This window comes from Leucopleurus acutus, assembly GCF_964270905.1.
Source record: "Leucopleurus acutus genome assembly, chromosome: 2".
Classification (NCBI taxonomy): domain Eukaryota; kingdom Metazoa; phylum Chordata; class Mammalia; order Artiodactyla; family Delphinidae; genus Leucopleurus; species Leucopleurus acutus.
In genome coordinates this window covers 142,830,047-142,847,150 of record NC_139143.1, presented here as the reverse complement: position 1 = coordinate 142,847,150, position 17,104 = coordinate 142,830,047, and the positions used below count along the sequence as shown (strand labels likewise).

The following is a 17,104-nucleotide window of genomic DNA, read 5'->3' as shown; positions in this document are numbered from 1 at the left end:
TCTCTTGTAATGTCTTTCAGGTTTTGTTATCAGAGTTTTGCTAGTCTCATAGAATAATTAGGAAGTATTCTCTCCTCCTCTATTTTCTGAAAGAGTTTATGTAAGAATGATACTATTTTTTCCTTCAGTATTTGATAGAATTTATCAGTAAAACAATTGGATCTGTGGTTTTCTTTGTGAAAGGGCTTTTAATGGCACATGTAATTTCAGTAATGGTCATAGGGCTTTTCAGATTTTCTGTTTCATCTTATGTCAGTTTGCTAAATTGTTTTTTTCAAGGTATATGTTTATTTGATTTAAGTTGTTGAATTTATTGGCATAAAGTTGTTCATAATATTCTATTTATTGTCCCTTTAGTGACTGTAGGAGCTGTAGTAGTATTTCCTTTTTCATTCCTGATACTGGTAATTTGTGTTTTCTCTCATTTTTCTTGGTCACTCTTGCTAGAGGTTCATCAATTTTATTAATCTTTTCAAACATCCTTTATTAACTTTCCATATTGTAAGTTTTAGATCTCTGTTCTTTATTTATTTTACTTCCTTCGGATTTAATTTGCCCTTCTTTTTTTAGCCTCTTCAAGTTAGATGATTGATTTTAAGGCTTTCTTCACTTCTAAAATTAGCCTTTAAAGCTGTAAATTTTCCTCTAAGCACTGATTTAGCTGGGTCCCCAAAATTTGATTGATTGTGTTTCTATTATTATTCAGTTTGAAATATTTTCTAATTTCCCTCGTGATTTCTTCTTTGACTCGGGGATTATTTAGAAATGTGTTGTTTAATTTCTAAATATTTAAGGCTTTTCTACAGACTTCGTATTGTGACTGATTTCTAATTTAATTTCCTTGTAGTTAGAGAACATATTCCATGAGACTTCAATCTTTTAATATTTATAATACTTATTTTATTGCTCATCATATGTTGTATTGTGGTGAGTGTTCCATGTGTACTTGCAAAGAATGTGTGTTCTGTTTTTTTGACTGACGTGTATCATAAATATTAATTATATCAAACTGGTTAATAGTGTTATTCAGATCTTTTCTGTATTTTTACTGACATTTTTGTTTAGTTCTATCATTTATTGGGAGACTGATGTTAAAATTTTCGACAGTAATTATCGATTTGTGGATCTCTGATTCTGTCAGTTTTTGCTTTATCTATTTTAAAATTCTGTTTTTACTTATATATACCTTTATGATATGTCTTTCTGATAAATTGACCCTTTTATTATTATGAACTGTCTCTCTTTATCTTTGGTAATACTTTTTGTCTTTAAAAGTTTTTTGATGTTAATATAACCACCCCAGCTTTCTTTGCTTACTGTTTGCATGGTACTTTTTTTCATCTTTTTACTTTTAACATATTGTGTCTTTATATTTAAAATATTTCTTGTAACTAAAATATATTTGAGCCTTGCTTTTTTTATCCAGTCTGATAGTCTCTGCCTTTTTAATTAGTATGTTCAGTCCATTTGACTTTTATGTAATTTTTGACATGGCTGTATTTAGGTCTATCGATTTTCTATTTTTCATTTGTTATATCTAGTCTTGGGTTTATTTTTCTTCCTTTTTTGCATTATTTTCAGTTGATCAAATAATTTTTTAATATTTTAATTACTGTATTGTCATTTTAGTTTTTGTTGTTGCTCTAGGCTTTGAAGTATTTATTCTTTATCATAGTCTATACTTAGAGTTAATACTTTACTACTTTACACGCTATGTATATTTTTGGATAACTTTAATATATACATTTTCTCTTCATCTTTTGAAATTAAAATTCCTGTTTGAACTAGAAAACCAAACTCAGTGTTTTAGAAGTAAAAATGAAAATTCTGACCATCTGTTGCTTCTCAGGTCTGTTTTAAAACCAACAGCTGAAAAGTACCTTATTCCTTTAGTTTTTCTTCTTTTGAATGCAGAATCCAAAAAAACATTTTAGAAATAAGTTTTGCTAAGCTCATATCTCAGTAAGAAAACAAATAATGGAAATTACATTATAAATACTTGTTTTCTTTATGCAAGGCTCGAAGCTGCAAAAGATGATTACCGTGTTCACTGTGAAGAACTTGAAAAGCAATTAATTGAATTTCAACATAGGAATGATGAGTTGACTAGTCTTGCTGAGGAAACAAGAGCCCTGAAAGATGAAATAGATGTTCTTAGGTATGGCATGTCTAAATATAATTATGTCACTTCTAAGTTAATACTTAGTCATTTCAGTATTCCATATTTTAATCAGGGATTCTTAGAGTTTTCCCTATGTATCAAGTATTGATCAGTTTTTATCCAGCCTCCTAGTCTTTACTTCTTTTACGCTTGTTGATAGTTATGGACTGTTTAAGGATAACATTTGATTCTTGTTAGGACAGTTTCATAAACCTTTTTCTTATTTCTCATTTAAGAAAATGATACCTTTTTCTTAAAAATTTGTAAGCTGAGTTACTTTTAGATACATTTGGCTTGACTTTCTTGTGCTTACTAGTATATCTTGTGAAATTTTTGTGTAAGGAAATGCAGTCACAAACCACATTTTGACATTTGATAAAATATAGATAAGAATCCTAGCATTTATTTCAAGGTTATCTCAGGTTTGTCTTATAGTCTTTGACAATATAAAATTTATATTAGTTTTTGCCTGTAAAATGTTACTGAAGCAAGTAGTCTATCCACATGACTTTTATATTTTCTGTTAAATTTTGTTAATCAGCCATTTTCTTGCACAGTTTTTAATGTCCTTATTTTAAACGAAATCTTTATAACCATTAATTTGAACTTGCATGTGATATTGAAGTGGTTTGGTTTATTTATTTATTTTTGCTCTAGCCCAGTTGTCAGGTAAGCACAACTCCAAAGGGAAGTGCTTTGCTAAACAAATTATAAGTTGAGTCAACTTCCTTAGTATATCAAATACTTAGAGCAGAACTACATTAAATATTATGCACAAAGCACAATTGGCCTGTAAGCTACAGAGCAGCTCAGAATTGTTCAATTATATTTAGAAAACCATTCTTTTTTTATACATTTTTCTGATATATAAAATAGTTTGATAATTCAGTTTGTCAAATTTGAAGCATTTTTATTTTGATGACTTTATAACGGAAGGGTTGAACTTTAGACAGTTTTAGGCCTGAGTCTGTCTCCAAAGTTCTCGCAAAGTTTATGATTTCTTTTCTCTGTCCCTCTCATTTTTTTTTAACCAATTGATAGTTCATTGGGAAGACTCATTTTACAGCCAGAATAACATTGTTATGTGTACTTACTAGTTTTTACACAGTAATGTTTAGTCTCTGTTATTATAGGGCTACCTCTGATAAAGCAAATAAACTGGAGTCAACAGTTGAGATATATCGTCAGAAGCTCCAAGATCTGAATGACCTTCGCAAGCAGGTGAAAACTTTACAGGAAACAAACATGATGTATATGCATAATACAGTCAGCCTAGAAGAAGAATTAAAGAAGGCAAATGCAGCACGTACACAATTAGAAACATACAAGAGACAGGTAAGAAAATATCTTGATTTTTTAAATCAGTAAAATTGAAAAGAGTTTAACTTTGAGTTATCTAAGTCTTTTACATGTTTGTTGGCTTCTGAGCTTGTATATTTTTTAGACATTTTTATTGTTTTATTAGTATTTCTGGTAACCAGTGATAAATGCCTAGAGAATGGAGTTATAGCCTAAAATATTCTCTTCTGCTGTTTATCAAACAACCTAGATAAACAGGGTAGAAGGCTGATATTTTGTTTTTGCTAAGTTATTATTTGTGTATTTTAAAACTTACGTTTATTCTTATCTACATGCCATTTCCACAAATTTTTTTTTTTGTTATATAAATTAACCAATTTTTATAGGCTAGCAACATTTCAAATGGTGGTGCTTTACTGGGCCTTCAGTTCCTTCAGTCCTCTGATGGCAGACTTTACTGTGACAGCAGAAGTGGTATTGTAGGTCCAGGCACCACCAGCTACCGTTTTCATGCAGGAACCACAGTGCCAAATGCCCACAGCTCATCTCTTCATCTTGGTTTTGCCACAGAAGGAGCAAGTGTATTTGGCATGCTGGCTGATTTCAGTTTTCTTCACCATTTTCCTGAGGGAGGCACCATAATGGGTCCCGTATTTACCCACAATTCCAACCTTCTTGATGCGTTTAGCCACATTGCTACAACCTAGGACCAAGCCCAGAGAGTCCACAAATATTTAGAATTAGACTATAATCTTAGTATAAATTTTATTTCCAGTTTCTCATTTACTGAACTCTGAAAAGCTATCAATATTATATACTCTCATATTTACTTTTGTTTCCGATAAAAGGTTCAGGATCTTCACGTTAAACTTTCCTCTGAAACCAAAAGGGCGGACACACTAGCATTTGAAATGAAGCGGCTTGAAGAAAAACACGAAGCTTTACTTAAGGAAAAAGAGGTAAACGTAAATATAATTGATATGTAATATGTATGTCTTGTTTTAGTTTTTAATACTGTCCTTGCTGTTTTAAGAATGGAAGTGATGTAATCCGTTCTGTCTTTCTCTAAATTGAAATTGGTGATATAAAAGAAAGTCTTGTAGACATTCTTTATGGGGTTTTGTAAGTTTCTTTCATATGGGAAGATGAAGTCACAGAGCCTAGGTCATGTCTCAGTGCATGTTTTCCAGCTCTAGACTGTCAGCTCCTTGAGAGCAAGGACCATAGATGCAATTTTTTAACAGCTTTATTAGGATATAATTTATATACCATAAATTTCAGCCATTTAAAAGGTATAGTTTAATGGTGTTTAGTGTATTCACAGGGTTGTGACACCATTATCACAATCAAATTTTAGAATACTGTCATCACTCCAAAAAGAGACCGTGTGCCCATTAGCAGTTACCCTGCATTCTGGCCTCCCTTCCCTCAGCCTTAGCAATCATTAATCTACTTGCTGTCTCTATAGATTATATGAATATAATATATATATAATATATGAATATTATATATATGAATATATAATCATACACTTTGTGGGTTTTGTGACTGGATTCCTTCATTTAGCATAATGCTTTCAAGGTTCAACCATGTTGTAGTGTGTGTCAGTACTTCATTTTTATTGCTGAATAATAATCCATTGTATGGATATACCACATTTTATTTATCTGTTCATCAGTTTATGGACATTGGGTTGTTGCCACTTTTTGCCTATTAAATGAATAATGTGGTTATAAACATTTATGTACAAGTCTTTATGTGGACGTATGTTTTCTTTTTTTTTTTAATATTTATTTTTTGGCTGCGTTGGGTCTTAGTTGCAGCACGTGGGATCTTCATTGTAGCGCGTGGGCTTCTCTCTAGTTGCAGTGTGTGGGCTTCTCTTTAGTTGTGGTGCGCAGGCTCCAAAGCACACAGGCTCTCTTGTTGTGGCACGCAGGCTTAGTTGTTGTGCGGCATGTGGGATCTTAGTTCCCCGACCAGGGATCGAACTGGCGTCTCCTACATTGCAAGACAGATTTTCAAGCACTGGACCACCAGGGAAGTCCCTTCATTTCTTGAGTATATACCTAGGAATGGTATTGCTGGATCATATGGTAACTATGTTTAACTTTTTTAAGAACTACCAGACTTTTCTAAAGTGGATGAACCATTTTTCATTATCACCAGCAATTTGTAGATTCTAATTTCTCCACATCCTTGACTAAGTGTATTAAATTTTAATTTTGGCTATCCTAGTGGGTATGAAGTAGTATAGCATTATGATTTTGATTTGTATTTCCCTAATGACTAATGATATTGAACATCTTTGCATGTACTTATTGGCCATTTCTAATTATCTTTGAGAAATATCTCTTCAAATTATTTGCCCATGTTTTGTCATTTGCCTTTTTAATTTCAAGTTCTAAGAGTTCTTTATATATTCTGGATATAAGTCCCTTGTCAGATACATGATTTGCAAATATTTTCTCCCATTTTGTGGGTTGTCTTCTCACTTTTTTTTTGATGGTATTTTTTTTGCAGCAGAGTAGTTTTTTTATTAGATGAAGTCAAGGTTATCTATTTTTTCTTTTGTTAGTTTTATGGTGGTGTTTCTATGAAACCATTGAATAACCTTAAGGTTGTAAAGATTTATTCCTATGTTTTCTTTTAAGAGTTTTATAGTTTTAGCTCTTATATTTACTCTGTGATCAATTTTGAATTAATTTTTTATGTGGTGTGAGATAGGTTTCTAACTCTATTCTTTTGTGTGTGTATATTCAGTTGTCCCAGCACCATTTGTTGACAAGACTTGCCCCATTGAATTGTCTTGGTACCCTTGTTAAAAATCAATTGACCATGATACTGTAATGATGGATATACCTTTGTCAAAACTCATAAAAGTGAAACAGAAAGAATGAACTCTAATGTAAGCTATGTCCTTTAGTTAATAATAATATTATTATTATATTGGCTCATCATTTCTTACAGGTAACCACAATAATGAAAGATGTTAATAATAGGGAAAATTGGGGAATGGGGGGAGATGAGGGAGTATATGGGAACTTTGTACTATCTGTTCAGTTTTTCTGCAAAAAAGTGTATTAATTTTTTTAAGTAAAAAAAAAATCATTTGGCCATAAATATATGACTTTATTTCTGGGCTTTTCTTTGTCATTGATGTGTATGTCTAGCTTTATGCTAGTACCACACTGTCATGATTACTGGCGCTTTGTAGTAAGTTTTGAAATTGGAAAGTATGAGTTCTCCAACTTTGTTCTTCTTTTTAAAGCTATTGTTTTGGTTATTCTGGGTCCCTAGCATTTCATATGAATCTTATGATCAGATTAGCAATTCCTGAAAAATAGCCAGATTGAGATATTGATAGGGATTGCCTGAATTTGTTGATCAGTTTGGAAATCTGGCCACCTTAATAGCATTAACTTTCTGATCCATGACTGTAGGATAACATTCCATTTATTTAGGTCTTTAGCTTCTTTCAACAATGTTTTGTAGTTTTCCTTGTACAAGACTGCACCTTCTAAAGCTTTATTCATGAGTGTTTTATTCTTTTTGTTACCATTATAAATGAAATTATTTTTTCAGTTGCATGTTTGGATTTTTCAATGCTAATGTATAGAAATACAATTGATTTTTGAACACTGATCTTGTGTTTTGCATCCTTGTTGGACTCACTTAGTATTTCTAATAGTTTTTAGTAGATTCTTTAGGATTTTCTATATAGAAGATCAGGACATCTGCAAATACAAGTAGTTTTACTTCTTCCTTTGCAATCTGGATGCCTTTTATTTCCTTTTCTTGTCAAATTGTTCTGGCTAGAACCTCCAGTACTTTGTTGAATAGAAATGGCAAGGGTGGATATCCTTCTCTTGTTTCTGATATTAGGGAGAAAGCATTCACTCTTTCATCATTATGTATGTTACTAGCTGTGGGTTTTGTTTGTAGATGCCCTCTATCAGGTTGAAGAAGTTTCATTTTATTCCTAGTTTGTTGCATGTTTTTATCCTGAAAAGTTTTTGGATTTTGTCATCTGCTTTTTCTGGGTCAGTGAGATGATGTGTGGTTTTTGTCTTTTATTGTATTAATGTGGTATATTACACTGATTTTTGATATTAAATCAGTTTGCATTCTTGAGGTAAATTCCACTTGGTCATAGGGTATAATCCTTTTTATATATTGCTAGATTCAATTTGCTAGTATTTTGTTGAGTGTTTTCCCATCTATATTATAAGAGATATTGGTTGGTAGTTCTTTTGATGTCATTGCCAGGTTTTGGTATCAAGATGATACCACACAGAATGAGTTGAAAATTTTTTCCTGCTTTTTAGGTTTTAGTCTTAGTCACTTGAAGTGTGTCTTTAGTCACTTGAAGTCTTTATCTAGTGTGTCCACCCACTAGGGTCATCTCATTGACTTTTTCTGTTAACTGTTTGTCTTTTTTTTTCCTGCATTGGGACTGTCCTGTTTCTTTGCATGTTTCATACTTTTTTTGAAAATATGACCTTTAAAATAATATAATATTTCAACTCTGGAAATCCAGATTTTCCTTCAACCTCAGAGTTTGTTATTATTGCTGTTTTTTTTTTTAGTGACTCTTTTGGACTAATTCTATAAAATCTTCTTTCTTTGTAATGTTCAACCACTGAATTCTCTGCTCAGTTACCATTGAGATCAGTTAATGATTAGTCAGATATTTCCATAGATGCCTTGAGCCAATAACTCTCCCAACCTTTGCCAAAGGACTCAGTGTGTATTTTGGAAAACGTCTTCAATTCTTAGGCAATTTAAAACTCTGCCTTTGCCTTTATTTCCTATTTGCACAGGGCTTCAAGTTTATCCAGAGCTGAGACATTGGGGCCCTCTCAGGTCTTTTCTGGGCATGCACACAACTCTATATATAGCTGGCCTCCTGGATCTCCAGGGATATGTCAGAACTTTTCTAAGTCCTCTATGGATTTCTTGTTTCTCAGCTCTTCCTTGTAAGGTTTTGACAAGACTCTTGTTTGCCCTAACTGGCATCACAGCCTCCAGCAGCTATAGTGAAAACAATTGCTGATGATTGTTTTTGACAAATCAGTCAATGAAAAGTATGACTGGGGCTTCTCCAGAGTGCTTCTAGACAGACCAGATAGTGACAGTTCTCTAAGCATGGGGCTTTTTTAGGAGGAATTTCATATCCAGTCTGACCATTCTGGTGGTGGCTAAGCTGCTGTTTTTCAAAGCCATAGAAATTGAGAGGGAATTCTCTGGTGGTACAGTGGTTAAGACTCAGTACTTTCACTGCCGTGGGCCTGAGTTCAGTCCCTCGTCGGGGAACTAAGCCGTGTGGTGCGGCCAAAACAAAAAACAGGAACAAAGCTACAAAGATTGAAAGTCTGCTGGTTTTCAAGGCTACTCCAGAGTTGGGGAGAGGGTGATAGTAGTAAGAGTAGTTAAAAGAACAAAAAGCTCCCTGTTCTGAGATTTAGCAGAGTTTCTTTAACAAGTGCTCCTCAGATCACGGCCGACCCTTGGTTAATTTTCAGAGTTCTGGAAAAGTTGATTTTGACAAATTAGCTAGTGTTTGAATTGCATTTATGAAGGAACAGATTTATAGGGGTCCTCATGCCTGACTGTAGTTATAGTTTATAGTGTTCATGTTCAGAGATTCCTACGGCATCTGTGCACTCTGGCCTAAGGACCCTTGGAGTCAGGACCCTTGGACCCTAACCAATTTACTGTTAGGTTGATTTGAACCACATAATGGACTAAGTAGAGTTTTGTTTACTGATTTGAAATATAACATTTAAAATATGATTTTATGTTAAAGTACTTTTCAAGTTCCGGGAAAATCATTTAAACATGAGCCTTTTGTACAGAGTGTAGAAATTTGTCATTGGCTGTCAGCTGTAAAATAAAATAGCCAATGATATGAAGTCCTAGCATGCTATCCCTAGGAAATAATGTTTTTCCACAAATTCATACTTCCAGTATGCTACTTAGAGTAATAGAAGGAAATAACAAGTCTCCAGCGTCTCTTACACACCAGACTATAGTCTAGATATTAGACAAACTTTATCTCATTCGCTACTCAGAACACCTTTGCAGGGGCTTATGAATCAGTATTCTCATTTTGATGATAACGATCTAAAGCCAAAGAATCAATAACTTGCCTTAGATAGTATAGCTGGAAATAGTGAAACTGAATTCAGGGCACGATCTATTTGCCTCCAAAGTCCATGTACTTTTATTACTCTACAGTTGCATATTTGTGCTGTGTTGCATAATTACATTCATTTGTTTCAAAGATAAACTATCTAATGGGGAAAATCACAAGCTTTGTGTTGTGTAAAGTCTATTATTTATGTGATTTATACAAGAGAAATTACCCCTTAGCACTAAAACTAAAACATTGTCATTTTTAATTAAGGAACAATTATCAAATTAAATTAAGATAAATTATTCTAAGCATAAATTAAATTGCCTGTGGGCAGAATTAAATATTTTGCTTATATAAACAATTCTTTTTTAGAGACTAATAGAACAGCTTGATACTCTGAAAGAAACAAATGAAGAGCTTCGATGTTCACAAGTACAACAGGATCACCTAAACCAAACAGGTGAATTTTGTTGCATTTAGAAAAGGTTTTTGTAATGGTAGATATACTGAAATGTTAATCTATTTTTTTGTTGCTGATGTTGTTTAGATGCATCTGCTACAAAAAGCTATGAGAATCTTGCTGCTGAGATTATGCCAGTGGAATATAGGTAAACTTGTTTTTATTAATTGATAACCCATACTTAATATTAGAAACGTGATTTCTTCTTCCTTTTGTAAATTTCTAAGCCTTTAACATTTTCCATTTTACGAGTCATAGGGCTTGCAAATTACTTTGTCTCATGCTTATGCTTTCTAAATCAGATTGTTATTGCTACTATGGAAGCTTAAAAATTTACCAGAAATAAAATTTCACTTACTAGCTGAATAACATATTCTAGTTTATATAATACAGCCTTTATTGTGTTTAACTTATTTTTTTATCCTTAATCTCTTTGGTAATACTTTAAAATGACAGCTATTGAGTGGACAGGAATTTCCTCTTTTAAACACTAAGGAAAACCTTTTTAATACTTGGCATTCAGATCCACACTGGTGAAAAAAATAGGAGAGGAGCTGTCAATTGCAGGAGGATTAAGCTGGAGTTAAACAAAATACAAATTTTAGAGGTTCCTCTTGACCTAACTTTAATTTTGGTATTTTACCGCTATGTTTACTTCTAGATATTTGACTAATCTGGTATAAAATTTTCTTTTCCTTTTTTGTGGCAACAGTTTTATTTGTTAATTACTTCAAATTCTACTCTTTATTTAAACAGCTTTATTAATTCACCCGTTTACAAATATACAGTTCAGTGGTTTTTAGTGTAATCACAGAGTTGTATAACCATCATCACTATCTAGTTTTAGAACATTTTCATCCTCCACAAAAGATACCTTGTACCTATTAGCAGCCATTCCCCATTCCTGCCTCCCCTCCATCGCCAGCTCCAGGCAACCAGTAATCTACTCTGTCTCTATGGATTTGCTTATTGTGGACATTTCATATACATGGAATCATACAATATGCGTCCTTTTGTGAGTGACTTCTTTCACTTTGCATAATGTTTATAAAGTTGTTGATTTTCAATTTGTTCAGCTTTTTGCTGTTAAGATAGAGCTCCTTACATGCTGGGCTGGAAACTAACTTGCACTTTTTAGTTAGTAATATCCAGTGATATTAATCATTTAAAAATAGCCATTTTTTAAAGTGATGGTGCTGGCATTCAGAAGAACAAATATTGTGATTAATTAAAATTAGTTGCTTTTGGGGAATGGAATTTAGGAGGGCAGCAGGTAGGAAGCATTACTTTTTAATTTAATACCATTCCTATCATTTGCATTTTTAAAAACATGTATGTAAACCTTTAATAAAAATTTTTTCTAAAAACAAAAAGTCTAGAGACACTCATATGACTGTCATTATCATAAAAGTATACTTAAAAATTTAAAGCAAACTGTAGTTTCTTAAATCTACTGCTTTTTATTTATATGTTTTCTAAGGATGTGCTATATATTACCTTTAGTGTGAATAGTTTCTAAATTATCAAAGTAAAATAATTCATATCATCTCTTAGGGATTTACATAATAAACATTTATTGACATATAATCTTATACCTGTACCTTTAAAAACTTACCATTTGTTTTTTTGAGACATAGTACTACAATGCACAGTTTTTTCTTAAGAACTTTCAGAAGCTTTGGTAACGTTTCAAAATGACAGCTAGCGAGTGGACAGGAATTTTCTTTTTTAAAAAGCAAAGAATTTAAAAAACTCTTATACTTAAAAAAATTGTTTTTAATTGCTTTTTAACATCAGGGAGGTGTTTATTCGACTGCAACATGAAAATAAGATGCTTCGATTACAGCAGGAAGGTACTGAGAATGAACGTATTGAAGAACTTCAGGAACAGCTGGAACAGAAGCACCGCAAGATGAATGAATTGGAAACTGAGCAGAGGTGACTGACACACACCTTCATAATTGATAGTCATAGAGATTTAATTACCTAACCACAGAATCTTGATTCGCAGAAGTGGAAGATATTGTAGTTCCAATAATTAGGATTTGCACAAGTTTCGATTTTTGTTTTTTCATCTCTCACTACCCACTATTTTTAGCAGACTTTGTTAAAGCAAGTTGCTTATTCTTGAATTTCATTTAGATGTCTTCACAAATGACAAAAAATTAACAGATGAATAAATGACAATCTGGTTTTCAGCTGGAGTCTTGTGCATAGATGGTACGTAGATTGTGGAGTCAAATTTGAATTCCACCTCTACTTAAACTGGGCAAGTTACTTAAGTTCACACTTAGTGTCCTCAGCTATAAATTGGAGATGACACCTATTTGCAGGTTCTTATGAAGATTACAGATAATGTGTTTAAAGCAAGTGGTGTACTTATCTGATATCAATGAGGTGTTCAAAAATTATAATGTTTTTAAAAAATAACGTTTATATGGTGCTTACTAGTGCCAGGCACTTTTCTAAGCACTTTTTTATATTAGCTCAGTAAATTCTCACAATAACTCTACGAAGTAGTAACTATAATTATCTCTCTCTTTATGGACAAGGAAGCTGAGGTGCAAGGTGTAACTTGCCCAAAGTTACACAGCTAGTAAGTTCTGGATCCTGCGTTTGAACCCTCTGTCAATCTGACTTCAGAGTCTGTGCTCTTTAACCACTTTGCTAACCTGCCTCTTATAATAGCATACTGACAATGAAGGTATTTGGATTTATCTGACCTACCTTTATTGGATCTTAGAGACCACCAGGAATTTTAAAGACACTTGAACCTTGTCTCTCAACTTGTATGTATACTATTACATCAACTGCAGTTAAAAGAAAAATAACGTTTTAGCTTTCTGAAGAGACCATTAAATATTGCTGTTTTATATGGTTCAATATCAGCACTGGAGATCCTAAGTTTCAGCTGTTAATATAGGAAGATAGACATGTGAATAGATAATTATTATGTGATAACTGTAATATTGGAAAAATGGAGTGTCATGATGAGCAGGTGTGTTGTGTCATATATATATGAAGAGAGAAAGTCAGACAGATAGTAAGTCTCTCTCTCTTGCTGGTAACTTCAATGGCAGTAATGATTAAGCAGGGTTTTTTGTTTTTTTGTTTTTTTGACTGGAGTATAACTGCTTTTCAGTGTTGTGTTAGTTTCTGCTGTACAACATAGTGAATCAGCTATATGTATACATACATCCCCTCCCTCTTAGACCTCCCTTCTACCCCACCCCCATCCCATCCATCTTTAATGAGATTTTGCCAAGTTAAAAAGCTGCAGTAGTTGCTAGTGCCAATCTCTTTAGTTGAAATAAAAGTCATGAAGAAATGGTTGGAAAATGGTGGCCTTCCTCTTCTCCCAACACCCTGTGAAATCTGAAACAAGAAATGGAAACCTAATTTCCATTCATTAAAAATACAACTGAAGGAAAACTGAGCTAGTTTTCTGATTTTTATACCAGTGAGTACAGTGCAGAAATGTTATGCTTTGCCGCTGACTCATTAAGAACCTTAAATTTTTAAATGTGGGCATGTATGCTTTCAGGATAAAAATGTCTTTTTTTAAAGAAATTTCCTTGAAAGTAGGCTACTATACCATATATTATACCTAGCCACAGATAATTGTTCAGCTTTGGTTATTGCTATTAAACGTATACATTATGAGTTAAATTGCATAAATGCACCTTTATAGATCCTTAACTACTTTGACTTTCAGTACAAATAAACACGTGTGATTCATCTTATAATAGGCTGAGCAAAGAACAAATTCGAGAATTGCAGCAGCAGATTGAGGACCTCCAGAAGTCTCTGCAAGAACAAGGCTCCAAGTCTGAAGGAGAAAGTGTAAGTAACTTAAAAGTTATGATAATTCTGTTGTGTATGGACTCTCTGTAATAGGTCCTGATGTCCAAATTAATCTTGTACTTGAAAGTGCTACCCTTATCATTGGGGGTGCCCTTAAATACCGTATATATATGCATAACAGATGCAGTGATTTTGCCAACTTGGAGCCTATAAATTGATCATATGGATTGGAAGGTGATTTCTATCTGTCCTACTTCAACAGCTACCCTTAAGTTCATGGTAATTCCTGATTGGGAGCATGCTACAATTGAGGCCTTCACAGTTTTGCTGGGATCCCAACAGGACTGGCCTGAGAAAACCCTAGTGAGAGTAATCTGCAGTCAGAATAGAGGAAAAGAGAGAATGAGAAAGTGATTTCTACCAAAAGAACATTCGAGAAGTAGGTCACATCAACCTCCAAAGGACAGAAACCTTAAAGCAGTCTTGAAGTACATCACCCCTTATTTCTTCCCTCCTTTCATACAGACTCATGGCCTTGCCATTTCTCATGGTTTTTGATGGCAAACAATTGTGAGGGCAGAGGTAAGAGGACTTAAAAAAGATCAAACAGCCTAACTCTGAATAGAACTGGCGATGTTTATATAGTTCAATCTCTGTATACAGAGAGGAGAAGAAGTAATAATTGAGGGAGGAATGTATTTAACTAAAACAACAACAAAAAGATAGGGCTGATGTCATACTTGACACATTGGACCTGTCTTCAAGACCACACAAGTATTACAGCAAATATTTTCCTCTGTTTCCATTGGGAAGTGTGACAGAAACTGAATATCTGCCCTTGATTCTTTTGCACTTGCCATCCTATTTTCATGCTTTTCAGTATAGACTAAATCCTTCCTTAATCTAGTGTCCCTTGTACTTCTTTTATAGCCTAGCATTTAAGCTAAAATTAGGACTCAGGGCCATATTCTTGTTAATATCCCTTGTAAGGAGGTGTGTTTCTGTTGTGTTAGCAACATGTGTAGCTCATTCTCAGTCTGGACTTGCAACTAGCAAACTTACAGAATGAGAGCAAAGCACAGGTGGGCTGGCCCACAGACCATTCTTTCCTCTTCTTTTCTGCCACAGCTTGCATCTCAAACAGTCCCCCAAGAGAATTATTTGATGAAAGTTTGGCGTTTTCAAAATATAAATAGACTTTGTAAAATAGTATGGATGAGTAGAGATTTTTTTGAACTAATATATGAGAGAGAAAATGAACAACATTGAAATGGGAGTTGGATCCATAAACTCAAATTGAAGAACTGCTTTCTTTCTCCACAAAGACTTCAAAATACTAAATGGTCTTTGTGCCAATAGCTCCTCAGTGGGCTATGCTATTGGGAGTCTAGGAAGCAAAATGAAGGACAAAATGTTCATTTCAACAAAAAGCCCTTTTTACTGACTATAACATACATACAAAAAAGTATGTTGTGTATGTGCATTGTGTATGTGTGTGTGTGCATATTTCCTAGCTCTGCTCATGGAAAAGGCTTAGAAACAATGATCCCAATAAGCATGCTTGAAACTGAGCGGGATGCTGTAGGGCCCTCCCAGGTGCAAAAGTCTTTCTCTGTCTCCCATTTCATGTTTTAAGGAAAAAGGCTTTGGCCTCCTAGACCTTACCTGAGTTCTAAAGGGCAGATTCAAACAGTTACTAATTAGGGAAGGGAGGGAATGCAGAAACAGAGGAGGAGCGGTCAAGAAACAACAGTGCAGATGAAGCATGGTCCTGGTTCCTCCTCAAAGGATATATATATAACAATGTATCTCTGAGTTCTTCTACAGGAACTAAGATCCCCACCCAGGTGGAGGATGGTAACTTCAGGCTGAGCACATGATTTCTAGAGCACTGCCCTGTTACCTCACCACCAACCAATCAGAGAAAGGTCATGCACCCTGCAGCCCTCCCTCAAAATTTTGCCTATAAAAACTCTTCCCTGAAAACCATCAGGGAGTTCAGGCTTTTTGAGCATAGGCTGCCCATTCTCCTTGCTTGGCCCTTCCATAAAACTTTTTCTGTTCCAAAAAAAAAAAAGATAGGGCTAGATGTGTGTTAGATATTGATTGGATAGAATGTTAGGTAACTATACTTGTATTGATGAGGGAGATAAATAAAGAGATGAAAAGGAAGATTGAAAGGGTTGAGTTTTCTTTCTGTCTTTTATACGCTTTATATGATTTTCTCTTTTTTCCCTGGGGGCTTGGAAAATAGAAATCATCTCATGCATGGCAGCATCTCATATGTGCATATAGACAGTATTGTAACCTCTCTAATACAAATTTTTTTAAGCCACATTAAAAAATATTTTTAAATGGGATCATTTTGGGGTAGTACATTTTGGATTGCAGTGTTTTAAGGATTTTAAATTGATCTTTTTAAAAAAATTTATTGGTGTCCAAATTACATTTTAGATTATATATTTTAAACTCTTCAAACTATTTGGTAGATGATACAGAACTAGTATTGCAATCTAAATTCCTTTTTGCAATCTAATTCCTAAATTCCTAAGTTCTTTTAAAGAGGAAATTTTGTGTTTTAAATTTTATTTTTTAACAAAATCCAATTGCTTCATTTTGATGTTAATATTGAAAGTGCTTGCATTTATAATGATAAAGTTTTATTATAGAGATAATTTTTGTTCATTAAGTCTATTCTTTAGTGAAGGTCTAAAATCCTAAAATTTGTGTTTTAGATGGATGATTCTTTAGGAGTTTAAATGTTTGATACTCCTCAATATATCACATTCAGCTTGCATTTGCTATTTTCCTTTGAGTTCAAATTTTATTTTCATTGTATTCAAAAATATGAAGTATTTTTCTTTCTGCTATTATACTTACTCTTCCTAATTTAATTTCCTATTCTTTCTCTTTCTTCTTTGAAGTAAGAATATACCTAAAATTTTCTGTTTTTAAAAGTATGTTATTAGAAATACAAATTTTTAAAACATTTATAATTTTATATAGTATCCCTTCAAAAGGAGGTAAAGAGATTTCAAAGTCTGGAAAACTTACCTTTGTCACAACAGTTATCTTACAGCAACTTTTTCTAATTTTTATAGTCCAGCAAACTAAAGCAGAAGTTGGAAGCTCATATGTAAGTAAAACTGATATTCATTTCAAATATGAGAGGGGAAGGGTTTTAAAAGCTCCTGAAGTTATTAATATCCTTTTCTGATTTTGTTTATTAAAAGTAAAAACG

At 33.4% G+C, this 17,104-nt stretch overlaps 1 protein-coding gene and 1 pseudogene across 3 annotated transcripts in view; one reads left to right on the top strand and one right to left on the bottom strand.

The window, feature by feature from the left end:
- Positions 1-17,104, top strand: part of HOOK1 (hook microtubule tethering protein 1) — a 67,503-nt gene that overhangs the window by 38,418 nt on the left and 11,981 nt on the right. For both annotated transcript variants that reach the window (XM_082833283.1, XM_082833284.1), the window contains exons 10-17: positions 2,018-2,158; positions 3,295-3,496; positions 4,309-4,419; positions 9,972-10,059; positions 10,147-10,207; positions 11,857-11,997; positions 13,809-13,902; positions 16,965-16,999. In XM_082833283.1, the coding sequence (XP_082689409.1) occupies positions 2,018-2,158; positions 3,295-3,496; positions 4,309-4,419; positions 9,972-10,059; positions 10,147-10,207; positions 11,857-11,997; positions 13,809-13,902; positions 16,965-16,999 (873 nt within the window). The remainder of the gene's footprint in view (positions 1-2,017; positions 2,159-3,294; positions 3,497-4,308; positions 4,420-9,971; positions 10,060-10,146; positions 10,208-11,856; positions 11,998-13,808; positions 13,903-16,964; positions 17,000-17,104) is intronic.
- Positions 3,503-4,284, bottom strand: LOC309958114 (large ribosomal subunit protein eL43-like; annotated as a pseudogene). The gene is made up of 2 exons: positions 4,248-4,284; positions 3,503-4,163 (listed from the first exon to the last, which is right to left on the bottom strand). The product of its transcript is annotated as a large ribosomal subunit protein eL43-like (transcript).